Source organism: Dreissena polymorpha, chromosome 1 (genome assembly GCF_020536995.1).
Source record: "Dreissena polymorpha isolate Duluth1 chromosome 1, UMN_Dpol_1.0, whole genome shotgun sequence".
In the NCBI taxonomy this organism is placed as follows: Eukaryota; Metazoa; Mollusca; class Bivalvia; order Myida; family Dreissenidae; genus Dreissena; species Dreissena polymorpha.
In genome coordinates this window covers 177,374,766-177,400,809 of record NC_068355.1, presented here as the reverse complement: position 1 = coordinate 177,400,809, position 26,044 = coordinate 177,374,766, and the positions used below count along the sequence as shown (strand labels likewise).

At 31.8% G+C, this 26,044-nt stretch overlaps 1 protein-coding gene across 11 annotated transcripts in view; it reads right to left on the bottom strand.

The window, feature by feature from the left end:
* The window catches only part of LOC127862666 (uncharacterized), an 88,620-nt gene extending 63,515 nt beyond the window's left edge, over positions 1-25,105 (bottom strand). For 9 of the 11 annotated variants that reach the window (XM_052401879.1, XM_052401890.1, XM_052401900.1 and 6 more), the window contains exons 1-2: positions 24,611-25,102; positions 17,798-18,564 (exon numbers count right to left, since the gene is read on the bottom strand). In XM_052401879.1, the coding sequence (XP_052257839.1) occupies positions 17,798-18,564; positions 24,611-24,945 (1,102 nt within the window). In that variant the 5' untranslated portion in view covers positions 24,946-25,102. Of the gene's footprint in view, positions 1-17,797; positions 18,565-24,610 lie in introns of all 11 variants that reach the window. The other 2 variants (XR_008040737.1, XM_052401959.1) reach the window with 1 other exon arrangement.
* Positions 25,106-26,044: the final 939 nt, after the last annotated feature.

The window sequence follows — 26,044 nt, the reverse complement described above, 5'->3', positions numbered from 1 at the left end:
AATAAAACCAAAGACAAGGCCAGCTTCTTCACTTGTGAAACTATTGCCCTTGATCTTCCCCCCGGAAGCGAGACAATTCACCCCCAAGACAATTCACCCCGAGGAGACAATTCACCCCCTAGACAATTCACCCCTGCTCCCTAGACAATTTTTTTGGATCTTTTGCTGTTTGTTTAGGATTTAGTAATTACAAATATCTGTTTTCTAAGGATAGTTATTTGTATTCTTTTTTATTTTTATGAAGTTCTAATAAAAGCATATTAAGATGTTCTCAGAATTTCTTTCTTTTTTTCATAAAATTACTTGCAATTGAAACATAACTGTGCTTTTTATCTATTGATGTTTGTTTTTGTTATTAACAATATCTTATTATAACACTGTATTATGTGAATTGGGAATAAGACATCAAACTGGGAATGGACATCATTTTGGTGATTTTCTCAAACAAAACTATTCATGTCATGATCTACATATATTTTTGTAATACATTATCTATAATTTAAGCTTAATAAGAAATTTTCCATGACTTTTTCATTAACAGTGATTGAATTTGTTTCATTTAAAGTGTATTTTGAAACCGTGTCCATGCGCGGCATGGACACAGTTTCATTTCATGAGGATTTTTTGTTTAAATTAATAAAAAATCAAGTTTTGAAGTAAAATCAATTTAAATGATGCTATTATATATGCAAGTATATGTTTTAATTATAATTTGTAAAACTAGATAAATGCAACATATAAAACTGCATATTATGCACTTTTGATAAAACACAATTTAATCCCAAATTGATGTCTTATTCCCAATTCACATAATAAGGTGTTTTATTAACAATATCTTATTATTGTTTTTATGTTATTAAATAATTTATTATGTGTTTATGTTTTATTTAAGATTGATTTTATTAATTAAAACAGTTTATATTTGTAAAAAGTGTATGAATAAATAATAATGGTATTGGATACATTATTTGGAAATAATCTAATTGTTTTATTTGATAAGTTATGCAAGATTTCGAAATTTTTATAAAATTACTATATTTTTTTTTAAATGGGAAATATAATAATAAAATATTTGTCACATAATCAGTCAACAAAGTAACAACACCTAAAAAACAACCGTTTTCACACCCATAAAGGTATCAATAAACAGATAATCTGTCAGGCATTTAGAGCTGATGAGGGTACTGATTATCTAATGGTAGATAAGGCTATTACTGATTGGGGTTGCTTAGAGATAAGGCTGTAGTATGGAATGAGTTAACATACTGTATGATTGAAGTGGACTTGAATTGAGTACAATTTTTGTAAAAAGTACATTACATTTCAAAACATTTTTAAGAGGAGCATACTAGTGGTATTATAGTAGATTTAATAAATCATGAGGTATTCGTTTATAAGTAGCATTTTAAAAAATTATAACATAAAATGGTGTGAATTTGATACTGGCTTTGAAATGAATACTGATAATTGCAGACTAAAATATGTTTCAATACACAACATTACAAAACACAACTTCTATCACTAATCCTTCAATGAGAGAAAATCCAACAACTTAATGGATAATAAGAATAAAAATAATAATTTCTTTTAATGAAACACTTTTGTTTATAGGCAGTTAAATAAAAATAATAATAAAAATATCAGGTGAACAACAATGGAATTTTTTAATACAATACCAAGTCTTAGAATTGCCCAGCCCAACATAATTATTTGTCAATGTGTGTAACTGAAGTCTTTGTTTATCTGTGTTGACATTTTGATAAAGCCTTGTCAGGTGTGTGAATGCTTATCATGTAACTCTAATGGAACGCAAAACTCCCCATTTTTCTCATGTGACTGCGGCGTGCGTCAGGGAAAAAATTTATCGCCCATCCTCTTTTCCCTTTTCCTAAATGACCTTGGGAATTACTAAGAATCTAAAGGCCACCATGGTATAGAACTTACAAATCCAGAAAACAACATTGCTACTTTTCTCAAAATAATTGTACTATTATATGCAGACGACACAGTCTTAATTGCTGAAAATGCCCAAACACTACAAAACTGTCTGAATGACTTTGCTGATTACTGTAAAACATGGAAGTTAAATATAAATAAGGATAAAACAAAAGTAATTATTTTCGGATCAAGGCAAAATAGAAACTTCTCTTTTAAAATAGACAACATGTCTCTAGAAATTGTTAACTCATACAAATATCTAGGTGTTTTTTTAGCAAAATCTGGTAGCTTCCTAACTGCAAAGAAACATCTTGCACAACAAGCAAGGAAAGCAATGCACCTACTCTATTCAAGAATTAATAACCTTAATTTACCAATATATCTGATATTAAAACTTTTTGATAACACTATCCTGCCAATATTAACATATTCAGCAGAGGTTTGGGGCTATGAAAGCATTGATTTACTAGAGAAAATACACAATGAATTTCTGAGAAAAATTTTCAATCTAAGAAAAAGCTCCCCACTTTATATGATAAACGCAGAATTCGGAAGATACCACATAGATCTCACTATAAAATGCAGAATGAGTGCATACTGGAATAGATTAATAACTGGGAAACCGGATAAATTAGCATATCTCATATATAAATACATGTCAAACCTTCCTAACTTTGAATCTAAATGGATAAATTATGTAAAAAATATCTTCACACAAACTGGCAGAAATTACATATGGCTAAATAAAGATCAAATCCAAAATAAAAATATAAAGTACACTATAAAGGGCATATTACTTAATCAATACCAGCAAACTTGGCATACCTCACTTCAAAACTCAACAAAAGGCTTAAACTATTCAATATTTAAGGATAAGATTGAATTAGAGAAATATTTAATCACACTAACTAAATATGAATCATCTTTATTTATTAAACTTAGAACTGGTAATCACTTTTTCCCAAATGAGACAGGTAGATGGACCAATCAAGACATAAATGAGAGAACATGCCCACATTGTACATGCAGAGATGTGGCGGATGAATTTCACTACATGCTTATATGTCCCTTTTTTAATGAACATAGAAGGAAGTTTATAAAAAATACTACTACTGTAGAACAAATACGCTAAAATTTAAAGGATTGTTGACAACAAGGTCCTTAAAGGATTTAAAAAAATTATGTAAATTCATAAAAGTATTATTTCAAACATTAACCCGCTGATAAGTTTAACTTGGTGTATATGTTAAATTATGTTTGTTATCTTTTATGTATTTCAACAATTAAACCTCATAAGACTAATTCATATCCACAAAAAATATTACTTTAAACGCTAACACGTTGATAAATTTATTTATATAGAGAACAAAATCATGTCTAATGCAGTACTTTTTGCATTTCGTCTCAATCAATCAATTAATATTTTATAAGATGAATTAATCATCTTACATATTGGTATTACTACATCATAGTTCATGTTGAATACCTATTTACTTCATTCACTACGCATGTTTAAAATATTTTTACGCATGTTTTTTCAATCTGGCAACAAATATCAATGTCACAAATTTGAAATTACTGATTTACTCATAAATGTTGTTAGCAAATTGTGATTTATATTTTAAACCTTGCACTAGCCAAATTATATGCAATGTACATGTATGTTTGTATCTCAAGCTTATTGTTAACCTTGCTGGAATATGTTTTTTAATCAATGACACTTGACACTTATTACTTATTGCAGCACTTCTACTCATCCCCCCTCTCCATCACCCATCCATGCCTTTCACCATTGATTTCATGTGCCATGTGTAAACTTACACAACTTCACAAATACATGTACAGTAAAGTACTTTTTGTCATGCAATCTCACTACTGCAGGTCAAATCGACACAATTTAGTACATGATTATATAAAGCTACTTGCTGAAACAATAACATAAAGTCCTTTACTTACGAATCACATGGTCACTGACACAGGACAAACATGGGCATGGTTAATCTGGCCTGACACAACATCGGTCAATGTCACGTGAATGGGTCACTTCACATTTGATCATTACTTAATTTAAACACACCAATTAATCCCAAGTAGAATTACATTAACAGACAATTTCGGTCTACAAAATGTAAATCTATACGTCACTTTTGAAAGTTTAGTTAATATGCGATCTATAAATGAAACACTCTCCACGATTATTCTACAGAGGAAACAGTGAAAACACAAACAATACGCACATTTCTGACCTAATTCCAGGGTTAACACACAGATCAGCGAAGCGCTGCAGACAAAAATAAATTAACCAATCAAATTCACCAGGTTTTAAATAGAACCGATTGGAAAAACCATAACTATAGTCTGCATCAGTAATCCATGTAAACAAACAGGTTATTCAGGCCAAAGGAATAAAAAATGTTTATTTCTCAGGTCAACATCATCATTCCCCCACTCAATTCAAATGTATGTCTCATATCTTTTTTCATCTCCACTTCTCTTTCTCTTTTCTATTTTCTATGTAAAGTTTAACACCATGTCACAATTGTTAATAACTCTTTGTAAAAGATGCATTGTCACTGTATTCTCATGTGTCACTATATTTGTGATTTGAACTTAATAAAGGTTATGTTGTTGTTGTTGCTTGATTGTAATACCCATTAATAGCACGCTTCCAACCAGATTAAATTTCCTTTCTTTAATTAAGGTTTTCTTATCAATTAAACCATAATATTTTATTAAATTAATTATCCCATCTAACATGCATAAATAAGTAATTGTCATAATGTAAAATTCTAAGAATTAAATGAAACTAATTAATCAACTTCAATATTTGACAAAGTTCTCAAATGATAAAATAGCAGTTAACCTAATAATATTATTTCAGTCTTCACGATAGTTCATTTTATCCACTAGCCATTTGGGCTACTGGAATGGTAAAGACAAGTAGCCCAGCAGCAAAATTACTAGCCCAAAGTAAATTTGTTAAAATATACACCCTGATAAAGGGTTTCATCTTTCAATAGCAGTTAATTTATTAAAAGTAAAATTGCATCCAGGGTATGTTAACTGTAAAGCCTATTGCAAAAACAATTGCAACACAATATAACAAGTCAATGTAATTATGTCCTTTATTAATTATAAGTATTTAACATGTGATAAACAACTTCTTCGTTCATCTAATCATCACTGCAATCCTGGAGATCCTCTTAGTCAGAAACCATATCATGTAAAACAAGCAACCTGATAGTTATTTTCCAGAAGTTTACTTGACAAGTGAAGGCATAGATGGCATACTTTTATCATACATGTTGACTTTTTTCTTATGCTGTGTTTTTAAGCGTAGCTTATTAAACTCTGTCTCACAGAAGTAGCTTTTCCTTCATCACTGATTTTTTACCACTTTTCTTGAAATTTACGTTTCCGTGATTTTTCATAGTCATTTGTTGACTTACGATCAGAAGTGGGCAGTTTCTTGCCAGGCTTCACTCCAGCTAGTGACTTTCAACTTTGGAAATAAACACACAAACAAGGTTACAAAGTAAAACGATGTTTATTCGGGAAATGCAAGCCGCGTACGTCGATAAGTTTACTTCAGCAGAAAAACACATCAGCATGACGTGTGCCACTAGTAAATAACCAGTCTAAATTTTTCACCACGTGGCCTGTGTTACGACTCGAAAATGACCGTTGAATGTATGGACCAATCGGAACGCGTTTAAATCTCGTATTTTAGGCGAAGTTGAACGAAGTTCTTTCGGAAATCTTCGCGAAGTACTCACAAAATAATGACTTTTATCACACTTAAAAATGAAACAATATTGATACACGGAATTTCTACTGGCCCGACGGGAGTACAATATGGCAATTTTAATAGGCCCGAGCTATAATTTACACGCCCAGGCCGACGGGCGTGCGCTTATTTCGCAAACTGTTATAAATACAAAATACTTAATTTGTTTCAATTTTATATGCTGTAACACAGTTTATAGGAAAATAACATTGGTTGGATTGCATTTGACAAAAAACACTATTTCATCTTTCATTTACATACTACATTTATTATCTTCACATCAAAATTGTGCCACAAAGTCAAAATTATAACCCCAAACATCTGTTCACAACTTATTTTTAAATATGACAAAAGCAAATGACAATGCAATATCATATAAAAAATATGGCAGTGAATTGTCTTGGGGGTGTATTGTCCAAGGAAATCAAATTCTGGAGTGAATTGTCCAGGGGATGAATTGTCTTGGGGGTGAATTGTCTGACACCCTTTCCCCCACCCACCTACTTTTTAATGAAAAATTGAGAAATTTTACCTATTTCATGGCATGCAAAGTACATTCAAACAGAATGCAATTCTAGTTTTGGCTACATTACTCATTAATTTCAATCATGTGCTGTGCTTATTTACCTACAAGTCTTTAGATTTTTCACAATTTACCTTTAAAGTTCTGTTCTGTTTCTGCAGCGTGAAATATTGACCTTCGCAAAAACCTCCTTTTTGGAGATCCAAAATATCCTTGCAAGGGAGCTGTCGCTAGTTTCAATGTTTTTTTTACAATATTTTGAGACATTCTTTCTTAAACCTAACACAAGAAATACCTTTTATAAATTCCTAATCGATTTTTAAAGACCATAGGTTACCCATACCCTAAAGATATGTAATTTTTCTCCCTTTTACTGATATGTGCTCGGTACGACTAAAGAGCGTATATGTGTATGTAGTGTATCGCAACCGTTGTTTATTTTTTGGTGTTTTCACTTCATATACACTTCTATTTGTTAATGCAGCATCAACATACTACAACAATATCCCGGAAAGAGAAAAATAATGCATTTGAATATCAACCGTAGTTTCGTTTTGACAACTGACGACACACAAGATTCGATTTACGAAGTGAATCTAAATCTAGTTTTAGTGCAGATTCGTTCATACGACACAAATACACTATTTTGTTTTACGGATCATTTCGGATTAGAGGACTGGGTGAGTCATGTAAAATATCGATTATAATATATACTTTTTATAAACAACTGGCAGCAAGATGAGTTGCAGATAATTCGTCAGTAACCACATTTAAACTAACTCTTTTGACCTGTTTATTATGTTTAGCTCAATTCAACAGTGAAACATGCCCATAATATCACTTTAATTGTTAATTTGGAATTGTAATAATAAACCATATGTCACCTAATCAGTCAAGAAAGTAACAATACCTGAAAACACCATATCCTATTTCCCACCCCTAAAATTACAATAAACAGCTAATCTGTCAGTCATTCAGAGCTGATGAGGGTACTGATAATCGAGGGGTAGATAAGGCTATTACTGATACAGTAGGGGTTGCCTAGAAATAAGGCTGTAGTATGGAATACTTAAATAAATATTTTAATTTGTCATGCTTTACAATTTAATATTTAATTAATTAATGTAGAACTGTAACTCATGTTCAAATTTTAATAATGCTGGGCAATTTTATTAAATTATTAATTAAATACACATTTGATTCTGTAAAATTGTATTATGACTGATTATTATTGTAAAATTAATAATCTTTGCGTACAAAAATGTTTCAATACATGTAGGTATGATAATCATATATACTCGGTTTATATGATACTAAGCTATACGTATTTGTACTCACGTTAACATTATTGTTATACGTTTTTTACTTATAATCGTGTGCGCAATAAGTTTTCCATAGGTAACGGGATCTTCATTAATAGTTTTATGACAAATATTAAATTCTTAATAATTCATAGTTCTATCAGTCTTTATGTCCTATTCATTAAATTACAATATTAGTGTACATATTGTAAATCTTTGATAATGTGTGTAAATATTGAAATAAATATTAAAATAAAAGTATATAGATGTATGTCTACTTGTGTACATATTGTACAGCTTTGATACTGTATGTAAATAATGAAATAAATATTAAAATAAAAGTATATAGATGAATGTCTACTTGTGTACATGATAAAGCTTTGACAATGTGTGTTTCAAATATTTTAATAAAAATAATAGTTTAAAAAATATATTTTAAAAAGTACTTTTACTGTCTGTTATAATGTGCCGATAATGTAACCTGGTGTAAACACAATTTGTTAAAAAAATGTGTTATTTTGTGAAAATATTGCAATAAAAAGTATTGAACTAAACTCTGAAAGTATTTCTCATTTGTGTTTATGCATAAATAACTCATTCAGAACCCATCAACACATCAATAGTTTCACTACCGTGCGAGTTGAATTTTAGGTACGAGTTGACGTCCGTTCGAGTTGACCAAACAACGTGCGAGTTGACTACCGTGCGAGTTGACTAAGGTACGAGTTGACTGTTAACCTTGTATTGTGGAGTCGTCGTGGTTATTGTTGGTTGTGTGTAGCCTAAAAACAATGTTCATATTCGCGAACATGACTTTAGAGTTCGAAACATGATAATGGCTAGAGAATTGATCTATTTATGTTAACAGTCTTAATTATATTTTACATTAAACTGTAATTTGTTGATAAAAACATTGGAGAAAAAGCATCAATATTGCAAATATTCGATCATATTCGCTCGTTTCGTTCATATTCGCGAAAATGAGTCATATACGCATTATAGACGGACCCAAAATTTCAAGCAAAAAACTTCAAAAACTGTTAAACGGGAATAAACAACACAATAATACAATTCCGAATTACAATAAGTATGTTTCCAATGTTATTGTCTTTCTGGATTGTATTTATCATCACAAAAATGGATAAAAGCAACGTTTGGATTATCAAAAGGTAAATGTAATATATTTTCGAGATAAGTCACTTTATTATTTATACAGTCTTTCAAAATTATGGAACGTTTTAAATTCATCTTTCCAGAAATAGCAATATGTGGGTCTAATCTCTTTCAAAAAGACATTTTATTCAACGTAACGTACCGAGTTAAGAAAATTCAAAAATTATAAATTGATTTTGACACCTTAAAAAGAAAACATCAATTATTTAATAAAGTTTGGTGTCTTTTACTCTTTATACAATAGAATATATTGCAATGGGTATAAACTGTTTATTGAAGTCTGATCCCCCCTCCCTTCTCTGGTCAAACTCCCATTGGAGTTCTTTATAAATTGGAGTTAGACGGGGATCCCCCGTCAAACTCCCATTGGGGTTTAATTTAAATGGGAGTTTGCCGGGGTCCCCCGTGAAAACTCCGTTGGAGTTTAATGGATATGGGAGTTTCACGGGATCCCCCGTCAAAACCCCACGGGGGAAGAAAATCTACAAACACTTTATTTTCTTATTAAAGTACATATTTCTTACAATTATAACTTAAACATGTGTATTTGTAAACATTGAAACAGAAAACAAAGCATAATATTTAAATTACATTTTTTGTAAAACATAGGTAAAATTTTCCCGTCTGGAAAAATCTCCCGTTGGAAAATTGCAATTCTTAACGGGGGAGCCAAAACCCCGTTGGGATCCAACGGGGGATGGCAACTTTATCATCAAATAACTCTACTTTCCAAAAACATTTTTACTCTTTTTTTTCAATTATATGTATGTACTCAATGCCCCCTTCAAATATGCAAAATTTCATAACATTTGTTCAATAAATAAAAAAAAATAAGTTTGCAAATAATCTGGATTTGCAAACTTAATCTGGATACTGTTATGTGCAAAAGTTTACACCATTTTATTTTGACAATACTGTGAGTCTTTTACGAAATTATTAAAATAAAATACTATTCTAAAAATATACAATAACATAGTTCAACAGTTTTTTCTATATATAATTAATATTGCGAGTAAATTATATACAGTCAGCAGAGTAAATCTACTAGAACCATTTAAATACTTGCTACATGTACTATTTAATTCTTTATACAGCTTTCACTTAAGAAAATGTTCAATGAAATAAATTTACGTTTAATGTGAAGCCAATTGACATGATACAAAAACTACGAAGATTACCACCATACAATGTCACATACAAAATAATTATCACCTAACCCATGCTTTTTGAGATAAGAAGATTGTATAAGCTATTTATTATATAAGTAAATATTAATCATGTGAAACAAGGAAGAGTTATTTTTTACTCCAAATGTATGATTTGATCACCCCTAGAAGAAGAAAACACTAACATGTTACACCAAATATTGAACCCCTGACCCTTGCGGTTTCTGTGTTGTTAGGGATTATCAAATACATTAATCTATATAAATCAGTTGACCCCTGAAGCGCAAACAGTTTTGACCATGGAGATATGCTTTGAGAAAACTTAGCAAAGAACCACTATATGGTTGGCATGCAATGTAACAAACCAATGGTCCTTACGGTTTCAGAGAATAATTATATTATTTATATTTATAAATTTATAAGTAAAACAGTTACGCCTAGGCAGGGCAAATCTTCTGCATGATTTGAACAAACTTCAAAGAGAACCTCATAACGATGTTACACACCAAATATTGTAGTCATGCCCCTTGTGTTCACTTTACATATATAAACACTATAACTCTCTCTGAATATAAAATTAAATGCAGCACATGTTTTTATAAGTCTTTAACTCTCGGTTTCTTAAATGAAATATTCACATTTTATGTACTAGAACTTTCACCATACAAAGTTTGGTTCAAGATCAATTCAAGCGCAGTCTGATCAGGATCCAAAGTGTTCGCTTAACATCTTTAGAAGTACTGACTGAATGACAATTATGTTGAACATTTTGGATCCTGATCAGACTGCTCTTTTTGAAGCCAAAATGGTCGAAATCACCCTAAGGTCCATTTTCTTGTTAGGTGGCTCATTTTTTTCTCATGATTGATACAAATTATCATGATATAAAGCAAGTCTGTTGTATATTAAAGAGTATTTTTAGTGTTCATATTCCACCCATGGATGAAAGTTACAAAGTTGGTTGTTATTTAAAGCTATTAAACAATTTAAAAAGTTTTCAAGTATTTTTTATTTATGTCAAATGCATGCTATATTTGTTATAAACCTACATATGATATACACTCAACAAAAGTTTAACGATCACTATAATACACTACACACCTAGCGTGTTTAATAGTCTCTATTGAAGCAATATAGTATAATACCTGCGAAAGGTGCTTTTACCTATAAATATATATATGAATACGTTTACTATTATTATAAAAAGCTTCTACAGCAGTGTAATGATATATATAAAACACTTAAAGGTAAATGCGAGTATACATACGGTTAAAATGGCTGAATTTTAAATTTTCAAAAATAAAAAATATATATCGGTTTAGACAGTTTTATTTTTTTTTTTTTTTTGGTAGACTACTCACTTTTCATGCTTTTATTTTTATTAATCCCCCGCCCACTTAATTTTTTTGAAAAATCTCCCGTGAAACAAAAAAAAAAATGCTGGCCTAAGCCTCTTTGCCATGCTAATTTATTATTTTAAATTGTCTTAATTTATGTGTAGACCTAAGGTCTAGATTAGCACAAATCTCTCGTGTTTGATGTTTTATTCCTAGTTACTTCCTTTAGTGTGACAAATGCTTTGCTATTTCTGCCATAATGTACTTCAGTATTATGTTTGTCTTAACTATGTTTAAATTACCTTACTGTCTTTGTTAACAGCTGCTTTTAAAATGTTATTATGTGACACCTTATGTACCAGTCCTTTTATGTACCAGGCCTTTAATGTTCCACTTTGAAACCTATATATTATATAGGTGTTATTGTCCATTCATTCATAGCAGTATGAATGGGCAATAATTACCTGTGTAAACCACTTAATTTGACTCAAGTGTTGATAGAGTCAAATTTGAGTTAATCAAACATTGTTCCCACTATAACATTGCAAATCATTGTATTGAATCATTTTTTTCTTGATATCAGAAAAGTTTTAGTAATTTGGATACCGTATGTCTGTATTAAAGAACTAAAGAATGTATTTTGATCATTTACTTCAATTTCAGGTAAGAATAATGAATCATTTATTACTACGTGGGCTAATAAATTACACTAAGACACTCACTGACACTTAGACAATCTGGCAATAAATATAATATATGGCAATATATAAGTCTAAATTCATAAATAATATCAAACAAAATAAATTTAATTAATAACACACATTCATATTAAACCATATATTATTTTCTATATATATTATATATATGGTACATACAGTGTCAGATAGTGGTACATAAAGTGCCGGTACATAAACGGACTGTTTGTACGAAAGGTGTAACATTCGATAATTATATCACATTTACAAATTTGCAAGTGTATTGCTGAAATATTGCTAATCACCTTCATTTTATGTGTCTTAAAGGGATCTTTTCGCGTTTTGGTGAATTGACAAAATAGAAAAAAGTTGTTTCAGATTCGCAAATTTTCATTTTAGTTACGATATTTGTGAGGAAACAGTAATACTAAACATTTACCATGGTCTAATATAGCCATTATATGCATCTTTTAACGATATAAAAACCTGAAAATTATAAAGCGTTGCAACGCGAAACAATTGAATAATTTGGAGAGTTCTGTTGTTGTCGTTTAATTTTGTGAAACTACGAAGAATGATCCAATATGTTTACATGTATCAATACAAAGCTTTAAATGACAAACTTCAAAACATGCCAAAATCTGTGAAAAGGCCCCTTTAATACTTACCAAGCACTATTAATTACTTTAGAAATGTTACTTTTGTGCTTGTTCAATATTTTGCTTTTAATGCTTTTCAGTAAAAATCACTGGAGTTTGAAATTCTCTCCATAAAGCTAATAATCTAATGGCTAAATAATAAAAACTAGACCCCTATATACTAATATATAGTATATAGACTTACTATATAGGGGTCTATTTTTATTATTTTGCCACAAGATTACCTTCATGTATAAAATTTCAAACTCCTGTGGTAAAAAATATACACATAATTAATGCTCAAGCATAATAAATACTGGGCATAGTAAATATACTATGGTATTTGATGTTTAGATAACACAGGGTGAGAAAATTGTGCAGCCAGTCCGGGATGTTAACAAGGGACCCCTTGCTTTTCTGATTGAGCTAATGATATGCCAAAAAACATCTTCTGTTTAGTGACAATTACTAAGTTCGTGCACTAACATTCTCCTCTGCCAAGCTGGAATTTTTTCGAGCATTTAAGTCACGGGGATCATTGTAAACCTGATCCATTCAAACCATGAACAGGTTTTGTTGAGATTGTGCCATGGTCCCACATTGGGCACCAAATGTTGCAGGATGGGACAATTGTACAGCCAATACGGAACTCGAATCTTTTACCCCTGGATATCAGGGTCACTGTCTCGGATTATGCTGTCTACACGAGTACAATTAATAAACATGTAGTTAATTTTCTTGATCACTATTAATGGATACCGGTAACCTGCTAATTTGGAACTGCCACCATTGTGGGATCATACTATTGGTCATTTATATATCAAGTTCTGAGTAAATTGACTAACCTGTATGTACATGTAGAATAGTTGATGATTGTTTCTGTTCACAATGCTTAAAACTCTAAATGTATAAAATGCAGTTCTAGGTCTTATTGCCACTTACAGATATAATAAATTGTGATAAATGAAAGGCTTAACGTTGCTGAATTCTTAATTCATGCCCTTGTATTTGAAGAGAGAATACTTTCCAGTCAACCCATCTGGAAAGAGGTCAAATTTTCTTACACTTTCCTTGAAACAGGTTTACTAGGATATATGTGCTATCTTTAATTTTGATTATTAACTAAGATTACATTTAGAACCATTCTTAATGTAATGTACATGTATCATGAAATTTGTTTAAAAGTTTTATATTTCCAAGCCAGGTTGATATTCTGAAACAGGATGTGGTACAATATGCCCCATATATAAATTATTCACAATATAAATCTTTTTTTTTAACAAAAATACCATAAACATGTATTATCTTAATAAGTTTAATGTAATTATTACAATATAATAGTAGTAAGAAAATTATCACAGTTATTGTTTAATATATAAACTTCACTTCAATCAATGTTTACATTTATCAGTGCAATAGTATGTACCCATTCATAATAATAGAATTCATGATTATGAAAAGCTTTCATATAGATAAAATGGTTAGATCAAATTTTAATGCTAGAATATTTTTATCTTGAAGTGCTTGCATGTGCATGTATATGTATTGTTGTTTCGATTGAAAAGAGACTCAAAAATATGCTATTGGTATGGTACTGTATTTTGAAAAATAAATAAAGTTGAACATGAGGGATTAAACATTAAAACTCAAGTTGTGTTTTCCTTTTTATTTTAAAAATTTATTATTTATGGAAAAGTATGCAAATGTATGAAAGAAACAAGAGATGTGTTCATCAGAAACACAATGCCCCCTAGTGCGCCGCTTTGATTTTTTTTTACCTTTGACCTTGAAGGATGACCTTGGCCTTGAACTTGCACCACTCAAAATGTGCAGCTTCATGAGAACGCCGCTTTGAAATATATTTTTTTACCTTTGACCTTGAAGGATGACCTTGAAAGATGACCTTGATCTTGAACTTCCACCACCCAAAATGTGCAGCTTCATGATAACGCTGCTTTGAATAAAAACAAATTGACATTTGACCTTGAAGGATGACCTTGACCTTGAAGGATGACCTTGGCCTTGAAATTCCACCACTCAAAATGTGCAGCTTCATGATAACGCCGCTTTGAATTTTTGTTTGACCTTGAAGAATGACCTTGACCTTGAAGGATGACCTTGACCTTGAACTTCCACCACTCAAAATGTGCAGCTTCATGAGAATGCCGCTTTGAAATATTTTTTTTTGTTTTTTTTTATCTTGAAGGATGACCTTGAACTTCCACTACTCAAAATGTGCAGTTGCATGAGATACACATGCATGCCAAATATCAAGTTGCTATCTTCAATATTAAAAAAGTTATGGCCAATGTTAAAGGATGGACAGACGCCATATTTTGACATTTGACCTTAAAGGATGACCTTCACCTTTCACCACTCAAAATGTTCAGCTCTACGAGATACACATACATGCCAAATATCAAGTTGCTATCTTCAATATTGAAAAAGTTATGACCAATGGTAAAGTTTTCGGACGGACAGACGCCATAAATTTGAAATTTTACCTTGAAGGATGACCTTGACCTTTCATCACTCGAAATGTGCAGCTCCATGAGATACACCTGCATGCCAAATATCAAGTTGCTATATTCAATAGTGAAAAAGTTTTGCATTTTTTACCTTTGACCTTGAAGGATGACCTTGACCTTTTATCACTCAAAATGTGCGCGCATGCCAAATATCAAGTTGCTATGTTCAATATTCAAAAAGTTATTGCAAAACTTAAGTATATTAAATTTTTAAATTTTTGACCTTTGACCCTGAAGGATGACCTTGACCTTCTACACTCAAAATGTGCAGCTCAATGAGATACACATGCATAGCAAATATCAAGTTGCTATGTTCAATATTTCAAAAGTTATTGCAAAACTTTACTATATAAAAGTTTGAAACTTTTGACCTTTGACCTTGAAGGATGACCTTGACCTTTCACCACTCAAAATGTGCAGCTTCATGAGATACACATACATGCCAAATATCAAGTTGCTATGTTCAATATTTCAAAAGTTATTGTAAAACTTTACCTAAGGTTAAAGATTTGGGACAGAATGACAGACAGAAAGACATAAAGACAGACAGACAGACAGGCCAAAAACAATATACCCCCGATCATTCGATCCGGGGGCATAAAAAGTATTAATTAAGGACATTCGAATTTACACCCCACCGTCCGTTTGTCTAGTATTGCTTTCTATTATTAAACTCATCCTCTACACTTGCGAAAAAATACCTAAAAAATCCAGTTATATGTAATAATGTTTGGTTAAATGTGTTAACTTTAATGCATTGCTGAACCTTCTGAATATCCTGTATATTGATATTGACATTGAAAAAAAAACAAGGACATGCACTACTGTATCAGCAATGCAGGTCTTTCTCCAGAAATTTGCACAGGGGAAAATATGTGTGATTTACAGGGTACTGGGTTACGCCTTTGAATTTATTTAATGTTAGTCACTTAACCAAATGTTACTGTACTTAAGAAAGTGCAATAATTGTACAAATATATATTTAAACTAATCAGCCTTTAAAAACCTGATGAATCTTTAATGTCTTTAATGATATTGAAGAATTACAGCAACACAAATTGGTGAGAGAAAGTAATAATTTAAAGATTCAGGCACTAAGGTGCTTAAAGAGCTGGGGAAAAGGCATTGATATTACAAGTATTGCAATTTGTTATTTATTTAAAATATCATGTAAAGGTTAATTTGATTCTGTGCAGTTGGATTCTGTACTTTTTTGACAGATTGTCATATTTCTCTTAAATCATTTTGTATTTTTAAGCATTATTCCTGAATGAACTTTTAAGTGTATGATAGATGCTTCCAGTTGTCCCTTGTCAGGAAAAGCATGGGACAATCAAATGTATATTGTTAAAACAACAATAACAAAACAACTGTACTGATGTTGGCCTGCAATTTATTTTAAGATGTGTATTTTACCATAGAATTAGTTTGAGTAAACATCTTCAGGGTCTATGTGTACCAAACTGACATTGCATTGGTAAAACATTTACAGACTGTTTACTTTGGTCGATATTTATATTCAACATTTCTCCTTCACTCAATATCTTGTCAAAGCAGCAACTAATTATTGATGCTTCTGTATAATTTTATATTATTTTCTAATACAGATATACAGCTTTGACTCATTGTTAATATTGCAATATGTTCATTTAGTTAAATATGTGCATGAAATAAAATTTAATAGCCTGTGCCCAGTTGTAAACTTCAAATACTATCAGATAAAGCAAAGCTGATGGGCGCGGCCATTTTGAATATGCGACTATGATCATGTGACTAAAAGTCACGTGCGGTAGAAAGTAGTCCGTGAGCCCACGGCAAAGGTGAATGTAATGAACCGTAGTGTAAGAGAGTGCTAAAAGGACTGCTGTATTCGAATAATAACCTGATCAATTAATTTTGTCAGCGGACATTCAAAATAAACAACACAACACTGAACTTACTATGACCAATCACAACACTCTCACACAGTATTATAAAGAAGATATTTAAACCAAAAAATCAGTTAAAAAACATCATAATGTATTTATCGTAAAATCAAGAAAATAATGTACTAAGTTAACTGGTATGAAATTGCTTTTAAAACAATTTTTCTTTCAGAAACTGATAGTCAAGAGTGACAGTGACAGAAGAATATCAATCAATATTTAAAATAAACCCACATTACTGAGGTGAATGAATCAATGAAATACTTGACAGGAACGTAATAAATGTTGGGAATCAATTGGATAATGCAACAGGCACAGTTTTAAAAGCAGAAAGCTTAATTATCAGTGGTGCTAAACTTTTACTGACGAAAAGCTTTTGGTTGCAAAGTTATATGGCAATACAGCATTAAAATACTAATGTATACAAACTAGTAAATAAGTATATAAATCAATAAAGAAATAACTATATGCGTAAATTAAAATGAACAGTAAATATTACGATTTCAGAGCTCTGAGATGAATAACTTGTTTTCGTTTGGTTCGTTTACTTGTTACCCGATACCTACCTGAATGCGAGATAACTCTTGTTTTCCCTTAGTTTCGAAAAGACCGAATATTTGTTGTTAAGAAAAAATCGGTCCATTAAGTCAATAACAAAATTTTCCAATGTTCCATTTTATCAATTTTAAAAATATCAATTTGACTAGACTCTTTTTTCCTAAAATAGCTAGAAAATATCTGTACATATCACAAATGTTATTAGGATGAATCCACCATTATTCTTACCTGTATTATCAATTGATCCATCATAGAGTCTGCAGACCAGTTGCTTAGCCCTCACATATAAGTGTCTTACCACACGGTACTGCTGGTTCAGAAGCTTGATTTTGTTATTATCGTAGTCTGCAACCAGTACCTGTCCATTTGGGAGAGCACATACTGCTGTGATCTCGCATGTGAATGAATCACTTGGCATTTTCACATTGTGCACAGACTTCCCATTCACAGTGAAAACATGGATTGGAAAGTTCTCTTTTATAAATATATCAGACTGTTGTATATTTTCCAGACATTTTTTACTGGCAATAAAAGAGAGTTCAGGTTTATCCAGTACTTTCGGTATGGCTACATGGAGATTGAACAATTCATAGTGAAGTCTAATGCAGCTGTTTCTCACAACCTTGAGAGGAGCTTGTTTCAGGTTTAGCTCTTCTTTCTTCTCCTCCTTAATAGTGCTTTTCTCAAAATCTGCTAATAAATATTTGATTTCCTCACGCATTTCACTGATTGGGTATTGCATATGTTCATGTGTTGTATTAACTGTGCTGGTTTCACATTCGCGTAAATACGATACTATATTCACACGCAAACCATCCACAATAAGCCTCTCATGTTCTTTGCATGAAACCTTAAGAGACATCATTATGTCCTCCTGATACGTCTGACATTGTTTCATAAGTGAAAGAGTATTTTCCATTCTGACAGACAGGTTCTTAAAGTTGGTTGACTTCCCTCTGGCAGCCTGAGATAATGGAGTTACTTCTAAGCATAGTCTGAAAAACAACCACACAGGAGACAGTAAGTGATTGAATAGTAATCAAATGACCAATAACCAACTGTTTACCCCCAAACAATATTAATTATCATACAAATTTAAAGGGGCATTTTAACAAAAACATATTTAGGCACACACAATAACAATGCATATTACATCAATTCACATGTGACTTTTCTAGAGGCAATACTATAATGATTATTATTAAAATAAAAATATTTAAATAAAAATGGATCTATCTACCGTGTGTTTGGGAAATAATGCAAACCGCATTGAACAACAAATTGTGCATTTATTCATTATAATGATATTACAACTCTTTAATAATGTCATTACTAGAATGCATGTGCATAACATAAAGTTATGTATATTTAACTCATCATTATTATACTGATTAAAGTGCCACAGGACAAAGTGTGTTTTTATTAAGACATTCAGTGATTTCAGTGTTTCAAATTGAAATAATTCTAATGAAATGGCATTCTAAGTATACAATAAAATATGTTTTTGCATAAGCCGTTATTATGTCTATTTTACTATAATATTTTTTTTTAAGGTTATAAATTATGAGAACTTAATTCCTCTTTACTTATTGCTTTCTTGCATAAATTGACATTAGCTTCATTAATAAATAGATGAAGAATGATGTGGTAATTCATACTTATTGTTAAATACTGTAAAAATTAACAATGGACTGGCACATACACACATACACTCGACCATTTCGACACAAATCACAAGTATATTGACAAATATTGAGACTTCCTAATTTTTAATCAAGAGATAAATTCTTGTTACCGTCGTATGTAAAGCAATGGACGAATTTCACGTGATTTTTCAAAAGTATAATTTTATCCCTTAGTGCAAAAAGGTATCATATGACATTGAAATGAGAAGGCACATAGCAATTTTTGCACCAACATGGCACATTGATCTTGCATTTAAACATGTTATCATTTATGAAACCATTTCTTTGAATATAATAGTTTCAAAATGTTTAGTTCCCATCATAATTGGTCGCATATTAGCCCACACTTGACTTTCTTCTGAGTATAAAGAATGTAGGCATCATGTCATATTATATTTAATAAAAAAACATAGCATGAATAAAGAAGGCTATCATGGCCCTTAAAGGGACTGTCAACCACGGCGGCGAAGAAAAATACCGCATTTTTTTACAATTATTAGTTTATATTGATTAAAAAATCACGACTGGTATATTACATAACTTGAAAAAAGTTCATATTTTCAGTATATTAAGTAATACAATTTCGCGATGTGAAATCAAAAGTACATCGCGAAAATATGTTACATAACGATATACACACTATAAAAAACGCAAGTATATTGATAATTTTATATATAAAATATATACAATTCACTACACATGCACAATGTGCATTCCTGGGTTTACCACGTGACGTTGATGTTCAATCTACTGGCGTTATTTATATTTTTGCCTGGTAGTTACCTGGTAGACATACCCAGTAAAATTTATTACCGAATATACTAAAAATATGAAAACTTAACAACTTATTTCAAGTAATGTAATATACCAGTCGTGCTATTTTAATCAATATAAACTTATAATGCTAAAAACATACGGTATTTTACAATTTTTCATATCTTCTTCGTCGTGGTTGACAGTCTCTTTAAGGGCTAATCTGAGTTCCTGGACATGAATTGTGGAAAGCTTCAACTGGTGGTCTATTGTCGACCCCACTAAAGTGTTAAGAATTTATTTTAAGATTTGACATGGTGACATTGTTTCTAGACCCATATTATCCACTTTCAGACTTGGTCGAGATATTGTCAAGCTACCGGTACACATTCTGAGTTGTTTCCAGAATGAGTCATGAAATGTGGTCTCTGTAGTTGCACAAAGGATTTTCTCATTGTTCATCTGGTAAACTAATTTCAACACACAAATGACACAAAATTTGAACTCGGCCTTGACATATATTCAGGAAGCAGGATCACATGACTTTAAAGGGTTCATTAATTCATGTCAATGGATGTAAACACACCTGTAAGTGATGCTTTTTTCCAATAACTTTTAAATATTTTTTTAAAGAATTTTATACAGTGCATACACGACAGTTTTTTATACGGTTTATGACAGTGCGAAAAACATTGGAATTACTTTATTTAATAAGCCTTTGTTATAGGCCAAACATATGATGTGTAATGAATTCATATACAAGGTTGTGCTGCTTGCAATGTGAAATCTTGGCACCAATTTCAGGCGTATTCAATAATGAAGTTTTTTAATTGCGCCGGCCGCGCACATGAATCAGATTCATATTTGGCCTTAATACTGTCTAGATAAACATTCTAAAAAGGTTTAAAGTTTCATTGATAATATATTACAATGTGAATCAAAAGTGATAACAAAGACGGTACAAAACGGACACCTAACACTACAGCAACACACCGAACTAAACCGAAAAGGGTGATTACAATTATAGCACTTCCTAGTCTGGTGATTAAAACAGCCCCAACATCTGGTGGTCATTTAAAAAAAATGTGTAATGTTTATGCAGAACAGATATTATGTTCTTAGTTGTTCATCCTACAGCACCCACGTATCATTTATGATCTAGTTTGAGATATGATTTGGACAAATGTTCTTACCAAATGTCATGAAAAAATATGAAATAAATGTTATCTACAAGTATATCAACAATTCTTTTCTTCAATTTTACCTAGTGATCTAGTTTCGTATCCAACATGACCAGTTTTGAACTCCACTGATATCATTTGAACAAAATTTAATGTAATTACCAAGTTTCATGAAGATGGACTTTACATGTGAGTAATGTGCTTCGTACAAATGAAAGATTTGTTTTTTACCAATAACATGAAAATTATTGTCAGTTTGTATTTATTTGCATAAAATATTTGTATAAGTTTATGTCGCTGGATATGGACTAAAATAAACAAGAGGCACATGAGGGCCTGAATCGCTCTACTGCTTAAACACTGTGCAAGTTTGGAAAGAATAAGATGGAAACTGTGTACTTAATCGCGCAAACAAGGAGAATTTTCTCAAATTCAAGGAGAGATAATTGTGTACTTATTTCTCCGATAATGCTCATATTCAATAGGGTTCAAGTCCTCATTGATATAAAGATAATGTGCAAATTTAAATAATTGGATGAAAACTGTGTAATTAATTGCGTAAATAAGCGGGATTTCAAAATTTTCTCATATTCAAGGGGAAGTCATTCTGGACTTATTGCTTCGATATTGCTCTTTTTAAACAAGGGCTGTTTATAAAACATGCCGCATATGGGCTGTCAGTTGTAGTGGCAGCATTGTGTGAATACGTTTTTGTCACTGTGACCTTGACCTTTGAACTAGTGACCTAAAAATCAACAGGGGTCTTATGCCAGTCATGATCAATGTACCTATAAAGGTTCATGATCCTAGGCCTTATTATTCTTGAGTTAGCATCCGGAAACCATTTCACTGTTTTGAGTCACTGTGACCTTGACCTTTGACCTGAAAATTAATAGGGGTCATCTGCCAGTCATGATCAATGTAACTATGAAGTTTCATGATCCTAGGCCTAAGCATTCTTGAGTTATCATCCGGAAACCATTTTACTATTTTTTAAGTCACTGTGACCTTGACCTTTGACCCAGTGACCTGAAAATCGATAGGGTTTGAGTCCTCATTAATATGAAGAAACGGAACAAGTTTTAAAAGAATCGGATGAAAACTGTGGACTTTATCGGATAAACAATACAAATTTTACGCACGCCCACACACACACACACACACACACACACACACACACACACACACACACAGACAGACAGACAGACAGACAGACACCATGCCATCCCATAAGCTCTTCTGCCTTTGGCAGTAGAGCTTAAAAGTATGTTTGCTGTGATAGACCAAAAATATGTTTAAGCGATAATATATGTATATTGAATTGGTCTGTAAAATATGGTTGCTGGGCTGAATGTCTGATACTCTTCTTGAGCTTTCAGGAAGATTGCAATCTGGCTAAGATTTTAATTGGATAATGGTACTAAGTTTCATAAGACAATAAATTTGGTATTTTAATGTTCACATGCTTTTTTTAATTTTATCTAACAAACTATTTGTTTGAACCTATAAACAACCCAGTTTAAAATGCATTGGGTTTATCATTCTGACAAAAAGTTTAATAAAAAATACTGGGCAATTTTGTTGTCCTCTAGAGTGTTCACAAGATTGTTCTTTCATGTAACCTTGTTTTTATCTCACATGACTTGAAACGTGGCTGACATATCATTAGGACAAAATGTTCTGAATGAATTTTATGAAGATTTTCCACTAAATTCCGCCCTGGGGTGTATCTGCCAATATGTATAGATTTAAATAATAAACACTAGACAGGCCAATGTCGTCTTACAAGCTGGTAAATACACTCACTGAGTAGTAGAGCAGACGCTCCATAGTATTCGTCGTCTGCAGTGCAGACAGGTAGCGGTAATCGTTTCTAGCATAGTGATTTACGGTTCTTAGCATAGCTAAGGCTTCTTAGCACATACTGATTTGCAAAACAAGGTCTGTACATTTACTCGACCAATCTAACGCGACCAACTACAAATCGATGAAAAGGCACTATTGAGCCTATATTTAATCTACACGAACTGTAAATTCAAAGTTCCATGAATATTGGACAATACATGTGGCGCCTCTATAGTGTTCAATGCAAATTATTGTTGACAGACAACAAACCAGATAAGGAAACAAAACGGAGAATAGGTCACAATGAGAAGGTTAAAAATGCAGGCTCCAACAAGCAATCGTCAAGTGTGAACTATCCTCCATAAATAGAGTAAAGGAACATATGCATGAGACATTATACAGGCAGGTTGATTAAAGCCTTAAGGTATTGCTATACTATATACTACATTTGTTGCTGAAATGTTGCCATTGTCTTGTAATCCATATGCTTGAACTTTGAAATGTTATTTCAAACAAACACAAATTAACAAATTAAAGCTCAAGAAAAATTCCACACAAGAAAAGATTTTGAAAACTTATATTACTTAATAGAATGATCCAAACAAATTAACATGGATGATGGTAATTGCACAGAGGCGTCGGAGCTGGGGGGGCAGGGGCGGCGGCCGCCGCCCCAATTTTTAAGGCAAAATGAAATTTCGGCAAAGACCTTTAAAAAAAATCATTTCAATACACGTATATTTGAAAATATCTTTACCCCGAAGCAAGGTAATTACGCTTTTGCGGTTATGACACGTGTATTGTTGATTGTCATCACCCGCCGGCGGAAATATACGTGTCAATTATGTTGTTACCGGGGGTAATTAATCGGTCTCTTTTATAACGATAATCCCTTAATTATTAAGTAATAAAACCTGGGAATCTTTAATTGTCGGTATGATCTAAGCTTTTGCTTTTTTCTATTAATATAAAGGAAAGTATGAAATGAAACAAATGTGCCGATATATAATAGTCCTTTAAATTATCACACAAGTAAAGATACCTCAATATACCTGAATTAATTGTAATAACTAGAAGTAATTATATAATTCTTAAAACTTATTTAGTGTTTTTTACCACTTTCTTTGTCATTTCAATATGTGTACTCCAAACAAACCAACAAATTTTAAATTTCTAAAACGGAATTTCGGCACAAAAAAATCCTGAAAAACGTTATTTTAACCCACATGGTCCCTATTGTTGTGTCGCCTGCTACAAAGTACAAACTGCGACATACAGTGATCACTTCTCCATCGTGTGTCTGTCTGTCACAACTTTTGTCATTCAGAAAATGCCTGCAATAGACTCATATAAGGTCAGGCATCAGGAATAGCAACGCACCAAAATGCGCCATTTGATGCTAAAATTAAAAAAAATATCCGGGGTACGCCGGACCCCCACCAACGGGAGGGGGATACCCTCTCCAATACCCACCCCTTCCGCAGCCCCAATGTTAATGTGCTTCCAACGCCGCTGTTGCATACAGGTAATACGATGCAATGATTTATACTGATATAAAATAAGTAATAATAAGCTACCTGTGATTAAGCTCAACACATCTCGAGCAGCACAGTTGACTGTGGTCCGGACAGTACATTGTTAACCGTTCAACCTTGTGTATGACACATGTTAAAAGAGAAGTCTCCATCTTCTTAGACAGTGGCCACTTCCTTATTTTATCCTTTCCATAAGGTGATTTTTTTTTAAACCACCGACCATGCTGATTGTGGGAGTTTATACATTTTCTGCAGAAGAAATTAAGACATTTTTTACAGTAAAAATCTGCATCTATTTCCACAGACCGTTCTTTCTCGCAGATTGTACAACAATAATATTCCAAATCATAATTTCTTGAAATTCCAGATGTCGCCATTTTGATAATTCACTTTCAACAAACAAGATTTTACAAACTAAAATCAATTGAAATATTTATGTCCAAGCGTGTGTACACTAAATATCGCAGAAAATTAAGAAATTTCGAACTGAACAGCAACCAAGCTTACCGTCAAATGGCGATTGTATTATAGGAGTAAACAGTGTAACTATGTATACTGTCACCTGACTATTGGGTACTGAGTGTATTGATTACTTTAAACTGCAAAAACAAGCTTTGTAGATAAACACTTTAAACCAGATTGTTTAACACACCACATTTTTAATTGCACTTATACATGTCATGTTATGATAATATAATTATAGTGATAATACAGAAGCTTGTTACATAAACAAATTTTATTACAATATATTAGATACTTTTCCTCAAACAGCATTTAAAACTGAGAAGTAATACTTGGCCATTTAAATGCAATTGCGCTAATTGACTAGTGTGAATATTGCATACTGACATAGCAAAAGCCTGAGTGATACACCTTCTGTTTTAAACACATGAATGAATAACATTGACAACAAATGTGTTGGATGCATTCATTATTCGTTTCGGATGGGTCGTTGAGCCAGCTACTGAGAAAGTTGTGACCTTAATATTTTGTTTAAACAATCAACATACTTGAAAGCTTTTCATAATTATGTCTAACTGTTGTGGGTTGTTTTACTTTTATTATATGGTTCCATTGATTAAGTCATTTAAAATATGGCACAGACAATAACTACCATTTAATAAAACTCTTGAAGCAGTCAATTACTTACTACAACCATTTCATTATTGTAGCTGGGGTGAACCCAATTCTCTTAAATTTATATACATTTTGTTGATGTGAATGTCAACTTACATTGGCAAAATGTTGAGTAGCTATTTTCAAATTAGTTACAGTCTTAATCTAGGAGTGGATTAACAATGTCATTAAGGTAAGCGTGACGTTTTTACTAAATTAATTTTTCTATAAACTTTCTATAAAGCTTCAATTGTGTCATCAACTTATCCTACAAAACAGTTTCAGTTGCAATAGATATTTTAATACCCCAATTGTGTGCTTCGTTGTATTTCTTAGTCACTTAATGATGCTAATGATGTG